We start from the raw sequence: 19,143 nt of genomic DNA, 5'->3' as shown, positions 1-19,143 counted from the left end.
CACCCAAAATGGCCGCCGAACACCCCGGTGGCCATTTTTTTGGTAGCCACCACCCCAAAAACGGTAGCCACCACCCCATGACCACCATTTCACGATGGCCACCATCTTTGTTGCCCAACAAAGACCACGCCCACCACTTGACGAAGGTCAACCAAGCCTCCAACCGCCACTTTATGCCTCCAAGATGGCCGCCAACCCCTTCGACCGCCATTTTTTGGTAGCCAAATCCTTCCAGCCGGTAGCCAACCGCCTCCTACATCTTCTTCAGCCTCCCCTCCAGCGCCTCCAGCTCGGCCATGACCTCGCGGGGCAGATCCTCGCCGAAATTCTCCTCGTAGTAGGCGCGCAGCTCGCGGGCCTCCTTCTCCCAGAATTCCTTGCGCACCTGGAAGAGGTCCCCGTGGGCCACCCCGGGGAGCCCCCGCAGGTCCAGGGCCCCCTCGCGGGGCACCCACCCCACGGGGGTGGCTTGGGCGCTGTCTTCCCCTTCCACCCGGCCGAAAATCCACGCCAAGACGCGGGCGTTGTGGCCGAAACCCGGCCACAGGAAGTGACGCGGGTGGGCGGGGTCCCGCAGGAACCAATTGACGTGGAAGAGGCGGGGCAGGCGGGCCCCCGCCCGCTCGCCCATGGCCAACCAGTGGGCCAGGTAGTGGCCGGCGTTGTAGCCGAAGAAGGGGCGCATGGCGAAGGGGTCGTGGAGGATGCGGCCGCCTGCGATTGGTTAAAAAAGAGGGGGGGGGGGGACAGGGGATTGGTTGAGAAGTTGATGATGTCATCAAACATCATTATGGGGTCTCGGGGGGGTGTTTTATCATTTTGGGTGGTTTTGGGGTCTTTAAGTCGAAAGGTGGAGTAAGAAACTTGGTGGACACCCATGTAAGGTGGTAGAAGGTCATTGGAGGTACGGGATTGGTCGAGAGGGTGATGACGTCATCAAACGTCATTATGGGGTCTCGGGGGGGTGTTTTATCATTTTGGGTCATTTTGGGGTCTTTAAGTCAAAAGATGGCATCGTAGGGTTGGTGGACACCCATGTAGGGTGGTAGAAGGTCATTAAAGGGTTAAAAGATGGAGCTACGGGATTGGTCAAGAGGGTGATGATGTCATCGGACGTTGTTATGGAGTCTCAGGGGGGTGTTTTATCATTTTGGGGCATTTTGGGGTCTTTAAGTCAAAAGACGGCGTCGTAGGGTTGGTGGATATCGTTATTAGGTGGTAGACAGCCAATAAAGGGTTAAAAAATGAAGCTACGGGATTGGTCAGCTTGGTGATGACGTCATCAGACATCATTATGGGGTCTCGGGGGGGTGTTTTATCATTTTGGGTCGTTTTGGGGTCTTTAAGTCGAAAGGTGGAGTAAGAAACTTGGTGGACAACCATGTAGGGTGGTAGAAGGTCATTAAAGGGTTAAAAGATGGAGCTACGGGATTGGCCGAGAGGGTGATGACGTCATCAGACATCGTTATGGGGTCTCGGGGGGGTGTTTTATCATTTTGGGTCGTTTTGGGGTCTTTAAGTCGAAAGACGGCATCGTAGGGTTGGTGGATATCGTTATTAGGTGGTAGAACATCATTTTGGGGTAAAAAGAGGTCATTATGGGATTGGGCGAGAGGGTGATGACGTCATCAAACGTCGTTATGGAGTCTAGGGACATCATTGCACAATTTTGGGTGGTTTGGGGGTTTTTAAGTCAAAAGATGCCGTCGTAGGGTTGGTGGACACCCATGTAGGGTGCTAGAACATCGTTATAGGGTTAAAAGATGGAGCTATGGGATTGGCCGAGAGGGCGATGACGTCATCAAACGTCATTATGGAGTCTAGGGAGGGCGTTTTATGATTTTGGGTGGTTTTGGGGCATTTTGGGCGAAAACCTGGAGCTCTGGGGCAGGTGGCCACCCATGGGGGGCGGCGCAGCCCCGTTCCGGCGTCGACGCCGTAGGCGCCGCCAACGCGACGGGAGGAGCTCGGGGAGCCAATGAGGGGCCGGGAAGAGCTCGGGGGACCAATGAGGAGCCTGGAGGAGCCGGGGAGGACCAATCAGAAGCCTCGGAGGACCTACCCTTGTGCTCGGCGGCGGCGGTGGCCTCGCTCCTCATGGCGCTCCCCACGAAGACCCCGTGGCGCCAGTTGAAGGCCTCGAAGACCAGCGGCACCCCTGGGTGGCGGCGATGACGCGACGATGACGTCATCGCAGCTCAACCAATGGGCTGAGCCCGAGGGGGCGGGGCTTACCTTCCGGTCTCCGCCCCCCGAAGATGATGGCGTCGATGGGGACGCCCTCGGGGTCCTCCCAGGCCGGGTCCATGATGGGACACTGGTGGGCCGGCGCGCAGAAGCGGGAGTTGGGGTGGGCGCAGGGTTGGGGGTCGCCTAAATTTTGGGGCAAAAAACGCCATAAATGGGACCGAAAAGGAGAAACGATGCAAAATGAGTGGGCGGGGCTTACCCGGCGACCACGGCTGGCCCAACCAGGAGGTGAGGGTGACGCCCGAGGGCGGGGATTGGTCGAGGCCCTCCCAGTAGACGCCGCCGTCGCTGGTGTGGCCGACGTTGGTGAAGATGGTGTTGCGCGCGATGGTGGCCATGGCGTTGGGGTTGGTCTTGGCCGACGTCCCCGGGGCCACCCCGAAGAAGCCGCGTTCGGGGTTGATGGCCCGCAGGCGACCTGCGGGGGGGACATGGTAGGAGAAAAATGAGGAAAAAAACAACAAAATTAAAAAAAATAAGGGAAGAAGTGAAAAATTGGGGTGTTTGGGAAGAGGACGGCCAAGAAGAAGCAAAAAAATGTGATATTTGGGAAGGAGATGACCCGAAAACCCAAAATTTCATGGTTGTCGTGAAGAAGATGATCAAGAAAACCCAAAAAACAAGATATTCATGAAGAGGACGACCAAGAAGACCCAAAAAACCATCATCTTCATGAAGAGGATGGTCAAGAAGACCCAAAAACCCATGGTCTTCATGAAGAAGACCCCAAAAACCCCAAAACCCATGGTCGTCGTGAACAGGATGACCAAGAAAACCCAAAAATCCATGGTCGTCATGTAGAAGATGACCAAGAAGACCCAAAAACCCAAAACTCCGTGGTCTTCATGAAGAGGATGACCAAGAAGACCCAAAAAAACATGATATTTGGGAAGGAGATGACCCAAAAAGCCAAAAATCCATGGTTGTCATGAAGAGGATGGCCAAGAAGACCCAAAAAACAAGATATTCATGAAGAGGACGACCAAAAAGAACCAAAAAAATGTGGTATTTGTGAAGGAGATGACCCGAAAAGCCAAAAATTCATGGTTGTTGTGAAGAGGATGGCCAAGAAGACCCAAAAAAACATGGTCTTCGTGAAGGAGATGACCCAAAAACCCAAAAAATCATGGTTGTCATGAAGAGGATGGCCAAGAAGACCCAAAAAAACATGATATTTGGGAAGGAGATGACCCAAAAAGCCAAAAATTCATGGTTGTTGTGAAGAGGATGGCCAAGAAAACCCAAAAAACAAGATATTCATGAAGAGGACGACATAAAAGAACCAAAAAAATGTGGTATTCGGGAAGGAGATGACCCGAAAACCCAAAAATTCATGGTCATGGTCAAGAGGATGACCAAGAAAACCCAAAAAACAAGATATTTATGAAGAGGACGACCAAGAAGACCCAAAAAACCATGATATTCATGAAGAGGACGACCAAAAAGAACCAAAAAAAAAGTGGTATTCGTGAAGGAGATGACCCAAAAAGCCAAAAATTCATGGTTGTTGTGAAGAGGACGACCAAGAAGACAAAAAAAACCATGATCTTCATGAAGAAGACGACCAAGAAGAACCAAAATACGGAGATCCACCAACTTTAGGACATCAAAAATGGAACTTTTGGGGTTTTTGAGGTCCGAAAACCCAAATTTTTGTGGTCTTCATGAAAAGAAAAACACCAAGAAGACCCCAAAACCCAACCACCCATGGTCATCATGAAGAGGACGTCCAAGAAGACCCAAAAAAACATGGTTTTTATGAAGAGGACGACCAAGAAGAACGAAAATATGGAGATCCGCCAACTTCAACATGTGAGACACGAAAGTTTTGGGTTTTTTGAGGTCCAAAAACCCAATTTTTTGTGGTCTTCATGAAAAAAAAACACTCAAAAGACCCCAAAACCCATGGTCATCATGAAGAGGACGACCAAGAAGACCCAACCACTCATGATCTTCATGAAGAGGACGTCCAAGAAGAACGAAAATACGGAGATCCACCAACTTTAGGACCTCAAAAATGGAACTTTTGGGGTTTTTGAGGTCCGAAAACCCAAATTTTTGTGATCTTCATGAAGAAGAAGACCAAGAAGACCCAACCACCCATGGTCATCGTGAAGAGGATGTCCAAGAAGAACGAAAATACGGAGATCCACCAACTTCAAGACGTCAGACACGGAACTTTTGGGGTTTTTGAGGTCCGACGACCCTGATTTTTGAATATTTTTGAAAAAAAAAACAGCCAAAGGACCCCAAAACCCAGGGTCTTCATGAAGAGGACGTCCAAGAAGACCCAACCACTCATGATCTTCATGAAGAGGACGTCCAAGAAGAACGAAAATACGGAGATCCACCAACATCACGACACCAAAAATGGAACTTTTGGGGTTTTTGAGGTCCAAAAACCCAAATTTTTGTGGTCTTTATGAAAAAACCACCCAAAAGACCCCAAAACCCATGGTCATCAAGAAGAGGACGTCCAAGAAGACCCAACCACCCATGGTCATCGTGAAGAGGACGACCAAGAAGAACGAAAATACGGAGATCCGCCAACTTTAGGACACCAAAAATGGAACTTTTGGGGTTTTTGAGGTCCGACGACCCCAATTTTTGAATATTTTTGAAACAAAAACGCACCCAAAGGACCCCAAAAGCCAGCCCGGTGCAGAAGCAGCCCCCACCTTGGGCGTCGAACTTCATCCAGGCGATGTCGTCGCCCACGCAGTGGACGCGCCAGCCGGGCAGGGCCGGGGTCATCATGGCCAGGTTGGTCTTGCCGCAGGCGCTGGGGAAGGCGGCGGCCATATAACGCTTCCGGCCGCTGGGGGACGTCACCCCCAAAATCTGTGGGGTCGGGGGGGGTGGGGAGGGTGGCCAAGACCGCGGGGGGCACCCCGAAGAACCCCAAAGGCGCCTGAAATGGCCCCAAAGGCAACCCCAGGAGCCAAACCCGCAAAAAACGGCACCAAAGGCACTCAAAACAGCCCCAAAGCGAGAAGAAATGGCCCCAAATCCACCCCCCAGAAGCCCAAAGCCACCAGAAACAGCCCCAAAGCCACCCCTCAGAAACCCAAATTCACCAGAAATGGCCCCAAATTCATCAGAAATGGCCCCAAATCCACCCCCCAGAAGCCCAAAGCCACCCAAAATGGCCCCAAAGCCACCCCCCAGAAGCCCAAAGGCACCAGAAATGGCCCCAAAGGCAACCCCAGAAGCCAAACCCGCAAAAAACGGCCCCAAAGGCACCCAAAACGGCCCCAAAGCCAGCAGAAATGGCCCCAAAGCCACCAGGAATGGCCCCAAATCCACCCCCAGAACCCCAATTCCACCAGAAACCTCCCCAAATCCACCCCCAGAACCCAAAATCCAGCAGAAACGGCCCCAAATCCAGCAGAAACGGCCCAAAAGCCACCAGAAACGGCCCAAAAGCCACCAGAAACGGCCCAAAAGCCACCAGAAACGGCCCAAAAGCCACCCCCAGAACCCCAAATCCACCAGAAATGGCCCCAAATCCACCCCCAGAAGCCCAAATCCGCCCAAAACAGCCCCAAATCCACCCTCAGAAACCCAAATCCACCAGAAATGGCCCCAAATCCACCAGAAATGGCCCCAAATCCACCCCCAGAAGCCCAAAGCCACCAGAAATGGCCCCAAACCACCTCAAAACCACCCCAAAATCAACCCAGATCCTCAAAAAAGACCCAAAATCCCATGATTTCACCCCCAAAAAACCCTAAACTCACCTGATCTTCTCCAAAACCCAAAGTCCACTCCCAACCACTGTGAAACCCAACGGAAACCCAACGGAAACCCAACGCAACCCAACAAAGACCCCAAAACAACCCCAAAATCGACCCAGATCCTCAAAAAAACCCCAAATCGCATGATTTCACCCCAAAAAAACTCACCTGATCTTCTCCAAAACCCGAAATCCACTCCCAACCACCGTAAAACCCAACGGAAACCCAACAAAACCCAACGAAACCCAACAGAAACCCAACGGAAACCCAACGAAGACCCCAAAACACCTCAAAACTGCCCCGAAATCGCCCCAGATCCTCAAAAAAGACCCCAAATCCCATGATTTCACCCCAAAAAAGCCCTTAAACCTACCTGATGTTCTCCAAATCTCGAAGTCCACTCCCAACCACCGTAAAACCCAACAGAAACCCAACAAAACCCAACGGAAACCCAACGAAGACCCCCAAAACACCCCAAAACCGCCCCGAAACCGCCCCAGATCCTCAAAATGACCCAAAACCGCCTGATTTCCCCCCAAAAACGCCCCCCACCAGCATGTGCTCGGCCAGCCAGCCCTCGTCGCGGGCCATGCGGGAGGCGATGCGCAGATAAAGAATGGGATGAGAAGAAAAAACCCCAAAAAAAAGTATGAATCCACCCCAAAACCACCGCAAAACCAACCCAGATCCTCAAAAAAAACCCAAATCCCATGATTTCACCCCAAAAAATCCCTTAAACCTACCTGATGTTCTCCAAATCCCGAAGTCCACTCCCAACCACCGTAAAACCCAACGGAAACCCAACGCAACCCAACAAAACCCAACGAAACCCAACGAAGACCCCCAAAACACCTCAAAACTGCCCCGAAATCGCCCCAGATCCTCAAAAAAAAACAAATCCCATGATTTCACCCCAAAAAAACCCTAAACTCACCTGATCTTCTCCAAAACCCAAAGTGCACTCCCAACCACTGTGAAACCCAATGGAAACCCAACAGAAACCCAACGCAACCCAACGAAGACCCCAAAACCACCCCAAAATCAACCCAGATCCTCAAAAAAAACCCAAATCCCATGATTTCACCCCAAAAAAAAAACTAAACTCACCTGATCTTCTCCAAAACCCGAAATCCACTCCCAACCACCGTAAAACCCAACGGAAGCCCAAAAAAAAACAACAAAAACCCAACGCAACCCAACGAAGACCCCAAAACACCTCAAAAACACCCCAAAAAAGATCAGGATCACCCCAAAAAAACAGAAGAAAACCCCAAATCCCATGATTTCACCCCAAAAAAACCCTAAACTCACCTGATCTTCTCCAAAACCCGAAATCCACTCCCAACGACAATAAAACCCAACAGAAACCCAACGCAACCCAACGGAAACCCAACGAAGACCCCCAAAACACCCCAAAACCTCCCCGAAACCAACCCAGATCCTCAAAAAAGACCCAAAATCCCATGATTTCACCCCAAAAAAGCCCTTAAACCTACCTGATGTTCTCCAAAACCCAAAGTCCACTCCCAACCACCGTAAAACCCAACGGAAACCCAACAAAACCCAACGGAAACCCAACACAACCCAATTAAGACCCCAAAATACCTCAAAACTGCCCCAAAATCAACCCAGATCCTCAAAAAAAAAACACCAAAACCCCGTGATTTCACCCCAAAAAAAACCCTAAACTCACCTGCTGTTCTCCAAAACCCGAAATCCACTCCCAACGACAATAAAACCCAATGGAAACCCAACGCAACCCAACGAAGACCCCAAAACACCTCCAAACCGCCCCGAGACCGCCCCAGATCCTCAAAAAGACCCAAAACCGCCTGATTTCCCCCCAAAAACGCCCCCCACCAGCATGTGCTCGGCCAGCCAGCCCTCGTCGCGGGCCATGCGAAGGCGATGCGCAGATAAAGAACGGGATGAGAAGAAAAAACCCCAAAAAAAAGTATGAATCCACCCCAAAACCACCGCAAAACCAACCCAGATCCTCAAAAAAAACCCAAATCCCATGATTTCACCCCAAAAAATCCCTTAAACCTACCTGATGTTCTCCAAATCCCGAAGTCCACTCCCAACCACCGTAAAACCCAACGGAAACCCAACGCAACCCAACAAAACCCAACGAAACCCAACGGAGACCCCAAAACACCTCAAAAACACCCCAAAAAAGATCAGGATCACCCCAAAAAAACAGAAGAAAACCCCAAGTCCCATGATTTCACCCCAAAAAAAAACTAAACTCACCTGATCTTCTCCAAAACCCGAAATCCACTCCCAACCACCATAAAACCCAACGGAAACCCAACAAAACCCAACAAAACCCAACGGAAACCCAACAAAACCCAATGAAGACCCCCAAAACACCTCAAAAACGCCCCAAAATCGACCCAGATCCTCAAAAAAAACCCAAATCCCAGGATTTCACCCCCAAAAATCCCTTAAACCTACCTGATGTTCTCCAAATCCCAAAGTCCACTCCCAACCACCGTAAAACCCAACGGAAACCCAACAAAACCCAATGAAACCCAACGAAACCCAACGGAAACCCAATGAAGACCCCAAAACACCTCAAAACTGCCCCAAAATCGACCCAGATCCTCAAAAACACCCAAAATCCCATGATTTCACCCCAAAAAAGCCCTTAAACCTACCTGATGTTCTCCAAATCTCGAAGTCCACTCCCAACCACCGTAAAACCCAAAAAAAAACAACAAAAACCCAACGCAACCCAACGAAGACCCCCAAAACACCCCAAAACCTCCCCGAAACCGCACCAGATCCTCAAAAAAACCCAAATCCCATGATTTCACCCCAAAAAAACCCTAAACTCACCTGATCTTCTCCAAAACCCAAAGTCCACTCCCAACCACTGTGAAACCCAACGGAAACCCAACAGAAACCCAACGCAACCCAACAAAGACCCCAAAACAACCCCAAAATCGACCCAGATCCTCAAAAAGACCCAAAACCCCGTGATTTCACCCCAAAAAAAACCCTAAACTCACCTGCTGTTCTCCAAAACCCGAAATCCACTCCCAACGACAATAAAACCCAACGCAACCCAACGCAACCCAACAAAACCCAACAGAAACCCAACGCAACCCAACAAAGACCCCTAAAACACCCCAAAACCGCCCCGAAACCGCCCCAGATCCTCAAAAAGACCCAAAACCCCGTGATTTCCCCCCAGAAACGCCCCCCACCAGCATGTGCTCGGCCAGCCAGCCCTCGTCGCGGGCCATGCGGGAGGCGATGCGCAGGGCGAAGCACTTCTTGCCCAGCAGCGAGTTGCCCCCGTAGCCGCTGCCGAAGGACGCGATGCGGCGCTCGGCGGGGACGTGGGCCACCAGCGTGCGCTCCGGGTCGCAGGGCCACCCGTTGACAAGGGGCTCTGCCAAAAAAGAGAACAGTTTTGGGGTGAATTCAGGCGTTTTTGGGGCTTTCTGGGTTTTTTTGGCTTTTTTTTTGCGCTTTTTCGTGAGTTTTTTGAGGGTTTTGGGGGGTTTTTGGGTGTTTTAGGGGGTTCTGGGGCCACCAAGGTCCTCACAGAGCCACCCATTAACCCAGGGTTCTGTAAAAAAACAAAACAATTTTTGGGGCGAATTCAGGCGTTTTTGGGATTTTTGCGTTTTGTTTGATTTTTTTTTTTTGTGGCTTTTGCGTTTTTTTGGGGATCTTTGGGGTGTTTTAGGGGGTTTTGGGGCCACCAAAGTCCTCATGGGGCCACCTGTTGACCAAAGGTTCTGCCAAAAAAAAAAAAAGGGAGTCAAGTTTTGGGGCGAAAAGAGGGGCTTTTAGGGGTTTTTCCTTTTTTTTGGCTTTTTTTTGCGTTTTTTTTGCGATTTTTTTGCGGGTTTATTGGGGGTAGTGGGGGGTTTTGGGGTGTTTTAGGGGGGTACGGGGCCACCAGCGTGCGCTCCGGGTCGCAGGGCCACCCGTTGACAAGGGGCTCTGCCAAAAAAGAGAACAGTTTTGGGGTGAATTCAGGCGTTTTTGGGGCTTTCTGGTTTTTTTTGGCTTTTTTTTGCGCTTTTTTGCAAGTTTTTTGTGACTTTTGCGGGGTTTTGGGGTGTTTTAGGGGGGTATGGGGCCACCAGCGTGTGCTCCGGGTCGCAGGGCCACCCGTTGACAAGGGGCTCTGCCAAAAAAAGAAGACATTTTGGGGTGAATTTAGGGTTTTTTGGGGCTTTTTGCTTTTTTTTGGCTTTTTTTTGCGCTTTTTCGTGAGTTTTTTGAGGGTTTTGGGGTGTTTTAGGGGGGTATGGGGCCACCAAGGTCCTCACAGAGCCACCCATTAACCCAGGGTTCCGTAAAAAAAAAAAACAATTTTTGGGGCGAATTCAGGCGTTTTTGGGATTTTTGCGTTTTGTTTGATTTTTTTTTTTTGTGGCTTTTGCGTTTTTTTGGGGATCTTTGGGGTGTTTTAGGGGGTTTTGGGGCCACCAAAGTCCTCATGGGGCCACCTGTTGACCAAAGGTTCTGCCAAAAAAAAAAAAAAGGGAGTCAAGTTTTGGGGCGAAAAGAGGGGTTTTTAGGGGTTTTTCCTTTTTTTTGGCTTTTTTTTGCGTTTTTTTTGCGATTTTTTTGCGGGTTTATTGGGGGTAGTGGGGGGTTTTGGGGTGTTTTAGGGGGGTATGGGGCCACCAGCGTGCGCTCCGGGTCGCAGGGCCACCCGTTGACAAGGGGCTCTGCAAAAAAAAGAGAACATTTTTGGGGTGAATTCAGGCATTTTTGGGGCTTTTTGTTTTTTTTTTTGCTTTTTTTTGCGCTTTTTTGTGAGTTTTTTTGAGGGTTTGGGGGGTTTTGGGGTGTTTTGGGAGGTATTTGGGCCACCAGGGTGCACGCCGGGTCGCAGGGCCACCCGTTGACAAGGGGCTCTGCCAAAAAAAGAAGAGATTTTGGGGTGAATTCAGGCGGTTTTGGGGCTTTTTGTTTTTTTTTGGCTTTTTTTTGCGCTTTTTTGTGAGTTTTTTGAGGGTTTTGGGGTGTTTTAGGTGGGTACACCTAAATTCAGCGATTTTGGGGGCTTTTGCTTTTGGGGTCATTTTGGGGTGTTTTTGGGCACTTTAGGGAGTTTCTGGGGCGTTTTTGCGTGCTTTTGGGCGTTTCTTTGGCGTTTCTTGGGCGTTTTGGGGTGTTTTTGTGTGTTTTAGGGCGTTTCAGGGCGTTTTTACGCATTCTTGGGTGTTTCTTGGGGGTTTCTGCGTGTTTCGGGGCGTTTCTTCGGTGTTTTTGGGTGTTTCTGTGTGTTTCTTGGGTGTTCCTGAGCGTTTTAGGGCGTTTCTTAGGCGTTCTTGCGTGTTTTGGGGCGTTTCTTGGGTGTTTTGCACGTTTCTTGGGGGTTTTTGCACGCTTTTGGGCATTTTTGAACATTTTTTGGACATTTTTGAGCATTTTTGTGCGTTTATGGGTGTTTTGGGGGTGTTTTTGCGCATTTCTGGGAGTTTTGGGGGCGTTTTTGCGCGTTTTTGAGCGTTTCTTGGGCGTTTTTGAGAGTTTTGGGGCATTTATGGGTATTTTTGGGGCGTTTTTGAGTGTTTATGGGTGTTTTGGGGGCGTTTTTGGGTGTTTCCTGGGCATTTTTGTGTGTTTTGGGGCGTTTCTTGGGTGTTTTTGGGCGTTTCTTGGGCGTTTTGGGGAGTTTCTTGGGCGTTTCTTAGGCATTTTTGTGCGTTTTGGGGCGTTTCTTGGGCGTTTTTGGGGCATTTTTGAACATTTTTGCGCGTTTATGGGTGTTTTGGGGGCGTTTTTGCGCGTTTCTTGGGCGTTTTTGGGTGTTTCTTGGGCGTTTCTTGGGCATTTTTGCGCATTTTGGGGCGTTTCTTGGGCGTTTTTGCGTGTTTTGGGGCATTTCTTGGGTGTTTCTGCGTGTTTTTGGGCGTTGCTTGGGTGTTTTTTGGGCATTTTTGAGCGTTTTTGCACTTTTATGGGTGTTTTTGGGATGTTTTTGCGCGTTTATGGGTGTTTTGGGGGCGTTTTTGGGTGTTTCTTGGGCGTTTTTGAGCGTTTCTTGGGCGTTTCGGGGCGTTTCGGGGCGTTTTTGAGCGTTTCTTGGGCGTTTCGGGGCGTTTTTGAGCGTTTCTTGGGCGTTTCGGGGCGTTTTTGAGCGTTTCTTGGGCGTTTCGGGGCGTTTTTGAGCGTTTCTTGGGCGTTTTTGAGCGTTTCTTGGGCGTTTTTGAGCGTTTCTTGGGCGTTTCGGGGCGTTTTTGGGCGTTTCTTGGGCGTTTTTGCGCGTTTTTGCGCGTTTCTTGGGCGTTTCGGGGCGTTTTGGGGGCGTTTTGGGGTTTTGGGGCTCACCTCGCAGCGGCAGGGGCCGTCCGACGGAGTGGAGGCAGCGGACGAAGTCGCCGGCGGCCAGCGAGGGGAAGATCTGGTGGCCCACGCGGGTCATGATGCGCATGGAGGCCACGACGTAGGGCGAGTCGGTGAGCTGCACGCCCGCCTTGGCCAGCGGCGACGAGGGGGGGCCCATGCTGAAGGGGATGATGTACATGGTGCGGCCTGCGGGACCCCAAAAAAGGGGTTGGAGACCCCAAAAAGGGGTTGGAGACCCCAAAAAGGGGGTGAGGAAGACCCCAAAAAAGGTTGGAGAAGACCCCAAAAAGGAGAGCTCAAAACAGGTTGAAGAAGACCCCAAAAAAAGGTTGGAGAAGGAGACCCCAAAAAAGGGTTGGAGACCCCAAAAAGAGGTTGGAGAAGACCCCAAAAAGGAGAGCTCAAAACAGGTTGAAGAAGACCCCAAAAAAGGTTGGAGAAGGAGACCCCAAAAAAGGTTGAAGAAGGAGACCCCAAAAAAGGGTTGGAGACCCCAAAAAAGGGTGAGGAAGACCCCAAAAAGGGTGAGGAAGGAGAGCCTAAAAAGGGACCCCCAAAAGGGTGAGGAAGACCCCAAAAAAAGGTTGGAGAAGACACCAAAAAAGGCTGAGAAAGAAGACCCCAAAAAGGTTGAAAAAGACCCTAAAAAAAGGTTGAAGACGACGACCCCAAAGAGGTTGAGGAAGAAAACCCCAAAAAAGGTTGAAGACGACCCCAAAAAGGGTGAGGAAGGAGACCCCAAAAAGGGATGAGTTGAAGACCCCAAGAAGGTTGAGGAAGAAAGAATCCTTTTATAGGATTTTGCCCCCTTTTCATAGGATTTTGCCCCCTCCTCTTTTTTTTATAGGATTTCTTCCCTATTTTTATAGGGTTTTTCCCCCTTCCTTTATAGGATTTCCTCATTTTTTATAGAATTTCCCCCTTTTCTATAGGATCTCTCCCCTTTTTATAGGATTTGCCTCTTTTTCATAGGACTTCTCTCCCCTCCCTTATAGGATTTCCCTTCCCTTATAGGATTTCCCCATTTTTATAGGATTTTCCCCCCTTTCTTTATAGAATTTCCCTGGTTTTTATAGGATTCCCCTCCCCAATTTTATAGGATTTTCCCTCTTTTTCATAGGATTTTCCCCCCTCCCCTTTTTTATAGGATTTTTTGCCAATTTTTATAGGATTTTTCCCCCTTCCTTTATAGGATTTCCCTGTTTTTTATAGGATTTCCCCCTTTTCTATAGGATTTCTCCCTATTCTTATAGGATTTTCACCCTCCTTATAGGATTTCTCCCCCCTGCCTTATAGGATTTGCCCGTTTTTGTGGGATTTCCCCCCGTTTTGGGGTCTGACCTTCCATGCAGCCCGGGAAGCGCTGCTGTAGGGCCTGCTCCAGCTGGGGGGGGCTCATCCAGTTGCCCAGCTGCGGGGTCCCGTTTTGGGGTCGGGGGGGCACGGCGTCCCGCTCCCGCTCCGTCACCAGCACCGTGCGGCTCTCCACCCGCGCCACGTCCCGCGGGTCCGTGCGGGCCAGCCAGCTGGGAACACACCCCAAAAACCCCAAATCAGACCCCAAAATCCCAAAGCAGGGCCCCGAAACACAAATGGGAACACAAAAACCCCAAAACCCCAAAGGGAAACCCAAAACCCTAAAGGGAAACCCAAAAACCCTAAAGGGAAACCCAAAAACCCCAAAACCCTAAAGGGAACCCAAAGACCCTAAAACACTAAAGGGAACCCAAAGACCCCAAATCAGACCCCAAAATCCCAAATGGGAACCCGAAAACCCTAAAACCCTGAAGGGAAATCCAAAACCCTAAAGGGAAACCCAAAGACCCCAAAACCCTAAAGGGAACCCAAAGACCCCAAATCGACCCCAAAACCCCAAAGCAGGGCCCAAAGACCCCCAATGGGAACACAAAAACCCCAAAACCCTAAAGGGAACCGAAAAAAACTAAATTTTTATAGGATTTTCCTCCAATTTTTATGGGATCACCCCCCAGTTTTTGGAGGATTTTCCCCCAGACTTTATAGGATCTTCCCCAAACTTCCTAGTTTCTTCCCCCAAACTTTTATTGGTTTTTCCTCCAGTTTTTATAGGATCACCCCCAAACTTTTATAGGGTTTCCCCCAAACTTTATAGGGTTTTCTCCCAATTTTTATAGGATGGCCCCCAAAATTTTATAGGATTTTCCCCAAAACTTTATAGGATTTCTCCCATACCTTTATAGGATCTTCCCCCAAGTTTTAATGGGATTGTCCCCAAACTTTATGGGATTTTCCCCTAATTTTTATAGGATCTTGCCCAAACTTTTATAGTATTTTCCCCCGATTTTCAGAGGATCACCCCTGAATTTTTATAGGATCTTCCCCAAACCTTTTATAGGATTTTTCCCAAAACTTTTATGGGATCACCCCCAAATTTTTATAGGATTTCCGCAATATTTTATAGGATCTCCCTCCAAACATTTATAGGATTTTCCCCAAACTTTTATAGGATCACCCCCAAACCTTTATAGGATCGCCCCCAAACCCTTCCATTTTTTCCCCCCAAATTTCCCATTTTTTCCCCAATTTTTATAGGATCACCCCCAAACCTTTATAGGATATTCCCCAAACCTTTATGGGATTTTCTCCCAATTTTTATAGGATCTTCCCCAAACCTTTTATAGGGTTTCCCCAATATTTTATAGAATTTTCCCCAAACCTTTATGGGATCTTCCCCTGATTTTTATAGGATCTTCCCCCAAACTTCACAGAATTTTCCCCAAACTTTTATAGGATTTCCCCTCAATTTTTATAGGATATTCCCCAAACCTTTATGGGATTTTCTGCCAATTTTTATAGGATCTTCCCCAAAACTTTTATAGGATTTCCCCAATATTTTATAGGATCTTCCCCCAAACTTCACCATATCTCGCCCAAACTTGGTCAGACTTCCCCCAAACTTTTCCGGGCTCTCTGCCCCAAATTGCCCGTTTTTTCCCCCAAAACTCACCAGTTGTCATACTTGGGGAGGGGCAGCAGGGTCCCGTCGTCCTGCAGCCCCCTGAGCAGCTCCCTGCCCCCAAACCCTTATAGGATCCCCCCAAACCTTTATAGGATCCCCCCCAAACTTCCCAGTTTCTTCCCCAAAATCTTGTAGGATCGCCCCCAAACCTTTATAGGATTTTTCCCCAATTCTTGTAGGATCATCCCCAAACTTTTATAGGATTTCCCCCAAACCTTTATAGGATTGCCCCCAAATTTTTATAGGATCTTCCCCTAAAAATTAGAGAATTTTCCCCAAACCTTTATAGAATTTTCTCCCAATTTTTATAGCATTTTCCCCAAACCTTTATAGGATTTTCCTGAAACCTTTATAGGATCTTCCCCAATTTTTATAGGATTTCTCCCAAACCTTTATGGGATTTTCTCCCAATTTTTATAGGGTCATCCCCCAAACTTTATAGGATTTTCCCCTGATTTTTATAGGATCTTCCCCAAATCTTTATAGAATTTTCCCCAAACTTTTATAGGATCTTCCCCCAAATTTTTATAGGATATTCCCCAAACCTTTATGGGATTTTCTGCCAATTTTTATAGGATCTTCCCCAAAACTTTTATAGGATTTCCCCAATATTTTATAGGATCTTCCCCCAAACTTCACCATATCTTGCCCAAACTTGGTCAGACTTCCTCCAAATTTTTTCACGCTCTCTGCCCCAAATTCCCCGTTTTTTCCCCCAAAACTCACCAGTTGTCATACTTGGGGAGGGGCAGCAGGGTCCCGTCGTCCTGCAGCCCCCTGAGCAGCTCCCTGCCCTCCTCCTCGGAGCCGTCGCAGAGCCGCAGGGCCCGGGGCCGGCACAGCCTCGCCCCCTCCTCCACGAAAGCGCGCGCCGGGGGGGGCAGCGCCGCCAGGGCCCCCCCGTGCAGCCCCCGCCTGGAGGTTTTGGGGTGAAAAAGAGAGGAATTGGGGCAAAGGGAGAAAGGTCAGAGCCCCCCCGGGGGTTGCGCAAGGCCCCGCTGTGGCCTTTGGTCCTTGGGGAAGGGGGAGGGGGGGGGCAAAGGGCGAGGGGACGTGGACAGAGCCCGGCCCCCCCCCAGGGATGGGGGTGGACCCTATAGAGCCCCCCCGACCCTATAAACCCCCCCCCGACCCTATAGAGCCCCCCCAGACCCCATAGACCCCCTACTCGACCCCTATAACCCCCCAAACCCCCCCCAGCCCCATAGACCCTATAATACCCCCAAGACCCTATAGACCCCCCCCAGACCCTATAACTCCCTACATGACCCCATAGACCCCCCCCGACCCTATAGACCCCATAGACTCCCCCCATGACCCCACAGACCCCCCCCAGCCCCATAGACCCTATAACACCCCCAAGACCCTATAGACCCCCCCCAAACCCTATAACTCCCTCCATGACCCCATAGACCCTATAACACTCCCCATACCCCACAGACCCCCCCTCGACCCCATAGACCCCCCCCAGACCCTATAACTCCCTCCATGACCCCAGAGACTCCCCCGACCCTATAACAGCCCCAAGACCCCATAGACTCCCCCCCAGATCCTATAACCCCCCCACGACCCCATAGACCCCCCCTGACCCTATAGACCCCCCCCCAAACCCCTATAACCCCCACGACCCCATAGAACCCCCCCAAACCCCATATGGTCCCAAAAACCCCCTAACTCCCCCCAAACCCCATATCACCCCCATAACCCCCCCCCCGACCCCATAAGGTCCCCAAAATCCCGTAACACCCCCCCGACCCCATAAGGTCCCCAAAAAAGCCGTATTTGCCCCCAAAACCACCCCATATGGCCCCCAAAAACCCCGTATTTCCCCCCAAACAGCCCCATATGGCCCCAAAACCCCCGTATTTGCCCCCAAAACAGCTCCATATGGTCCCAAAATCCCAATATCTTCCCCCAGAAAGCCCCTTAGCACCCCAAAAACCCCACATTTCTCCCCAAAACAACCCTATATAGCCCCTAAGGCCCCAAAATCCCACTGTTTTCCCCCCAAATCCCCACTTTTTCCCCCAAAACCCCTCTACAGCCCCCAAATCCCCCTTTTTTCCCCCAAAACCGCTTATTTCCCTTGAAATCCGTCCCCACAGCCCCAAAATCCCACTGTCTTCCCCCAAAACAGCCCCTACAACCCCAAAATCCCACTATTCTCCCCCAAAACCCCTCACACAGCCCCAAAGTCCCACTGTCTTCCCCCAAAACAGCTCCAAAATCCCCCTATTTTCCCCCAAACCCCCCTTTTTTCCCCCAAACCACCCCCTACAACCCCCAAACCCTCCCCTTTTCCCCCAAACCCCATACACAGCCCCAAAATCCCCCTTTTTCCCCCCAAAACCCACCCGAAGGCCCTGAGGCAGCCGATCGCTTTCTGCATCTCCGCCTCTCCCCCCCCTCCCCCCCCCCCGGGTCCCTTTTACCCCCTCGGAGGGGGGGGGGGGGGGGGGAAGGACCCCAGGATCCGGGTGGCACCCATGGGTGGGGGGGGGGAGGGGCACCCATGGGTGGGGGGGGGGGGCGGGGACCCCCCAAGCCCAACCCCTGGGTGCTAAAACCCCCCCTGATCCTTCACAAACCCCAACGCGACCCACACAAAACCACCCTAAAACTATCAAAAAGCCTCGATTCTCACCCAAAAAGGCTTAAAATTGTAAAAAAAGCCGATTTTGGCGATTTTTTACCTCAGAGTTCGCCGCCCGCAGCCGCCGCCGCGCCCCCGCCGCCATTTTGTGCCCCCCTCAGGCAGCCCCCACCCCCTTTTTCCCCTCGATTTTCCCCTTTTTTAACCTTTTTTCCCCTTTTTTTCCCCCCTTTTTTGCTCTATTTCTCCTCCGCGGGCTTGCCCTGGCTGCTTCCGGCGGGGTTAATTAGCCGTTTGTTAATTAATGAGGGTTAATTAAGCTCGGGGCGCTAATGGCGGAGCCGGGGGTCCCCTCAGGGTCCTGAGGGGAGTGGGGGGGGAGTGGGGGGGGAAGGGCGGGAAAGGCGGCGCGCATGCGCAGTGCGCGGAAGTGAGGGCAGCGCGCAGGTGAGGGCAAGGCTCTGCGCATGCGCGGCGCCGCGCTGGCGGCTTCAGGGCGGGCACCGCGCATGCGCGGCGGCGTGGCGCGAGGGCAAGGGGGCGCCGCCATTTTGGGAGGGGGCGGGGCTTGGCCGCGGTGACGGAGTTTGTGCATATTAATGAGGTAATTATGAATAATAATTAATCGATTCGACTAAAACGGGTCATTAATGGACTCTGTGGGTGTTGATTGATGTTAATTAGGGGTTTTGTGAATATTAAGGAGGGTTTGGTGGTGGTATGGTGGGTTGTTGGCCAAGGAGAGTGCTAACTAATGGCTTAATTAATTAATTACTTCATGAATGTGAATATTTTAATGATTGTTGATAATTATCTGACCTAAATATGGATATTAATGAGGGTAGGCCTGAGGGTTTGGGGATTTTCTCTGATTTCGGCCCAAAAACGTCAAATTTTGACAAAAACTAACAAATTTTGACAAAAAATCTCAAATTTTGCCTCAGAATTCTCAATTTTCTCCATTTTTTTGAAATTCTCCCCAAAATCTCAGACTTCTCCCCAAAAATCTCTGATTTCTCAGACAAAACCTTACATTTCTCCCCAAAAATCTCAAAATTTCCCCCCAAAATCTCAAAACTTGCCAAAAAACATCAATTTTCTCCCCAAAACGCTCAATTTTTCCCCCAAATACCTGAAATTTCCCCCAAATATTCCAAGATTTCCCCAAAACATTTCAAATTTCGCCCCCAAAACCTTAAACTTTAGCCTAAAAATATTGAAATTTATCGAGATCAACCCCA

At 50.2% G+C, this 19,143-nt stretch overlaps 1 protein-coding gene across 2 annotated transcripts; it reads right to left on the bottom strand.

Moving 5' to 3' along the window:
- Positions 1-142: 142 nt before the first annotated feature.
- On the bottom strand, positions 143-17,786 carry PCK2 (phosphoenolpyruvate carboxykinase 2, mitochondrial). Of its 2 annotated transcripts, XM_084502105.1 has the most exons (10): positions 17,664-17,786; positions 16,036-16,224; positions 13,653-13,837; positions 12,294-12,497; positions 9,200-9,387; positions 4,929-5,091; positions 2,450-2,668; positions 2,236-2,373; positions 2,063-2,158; positions 143-714 (listed from the first exon to the last, which is right to left on the bottom strand). In XM_084502105.1, the coding sequence occupies exons 1-10, from the start codon at positions 17,696-17,698 to the stop codon at positions 254-256; spliced, it is 1,878 nt and encodes a 625-aa protein (XP_084358231.1). In that variant the 5' UTR covers positions 17,699-17,786; the 3' UTR covers positions 143-253. The 2 variants fall into 2 exon arrangements, with proteins under 2 accessions (XP_084358231.1, XP_084358232.1); XM_084502106.1 differs by lacking the exons at positions 16,036-16,224; positions 17,664-17,786 and adding an exon at positions 15,298-15,409.
- Positions 17,787-19,143: the final 1,357 nt, after the last annotated feature.

Source organism: Aythya ferina, assembly GCF_964211825.1.
Source record: "Aythya ferina genome assembly, chromosome: 36".
Classification (NCBI taxonomy): Eukaryota; Metazoa; Chordata; class Aves; order Anseriformes; family Anatidae; genus Aythya; species Aythya ferina.
The sequence above is the reverse complement of the archived record's forward strand: the minus strand, read 5'-3'. Positions and strand labels throughout refer to the sequence as shown.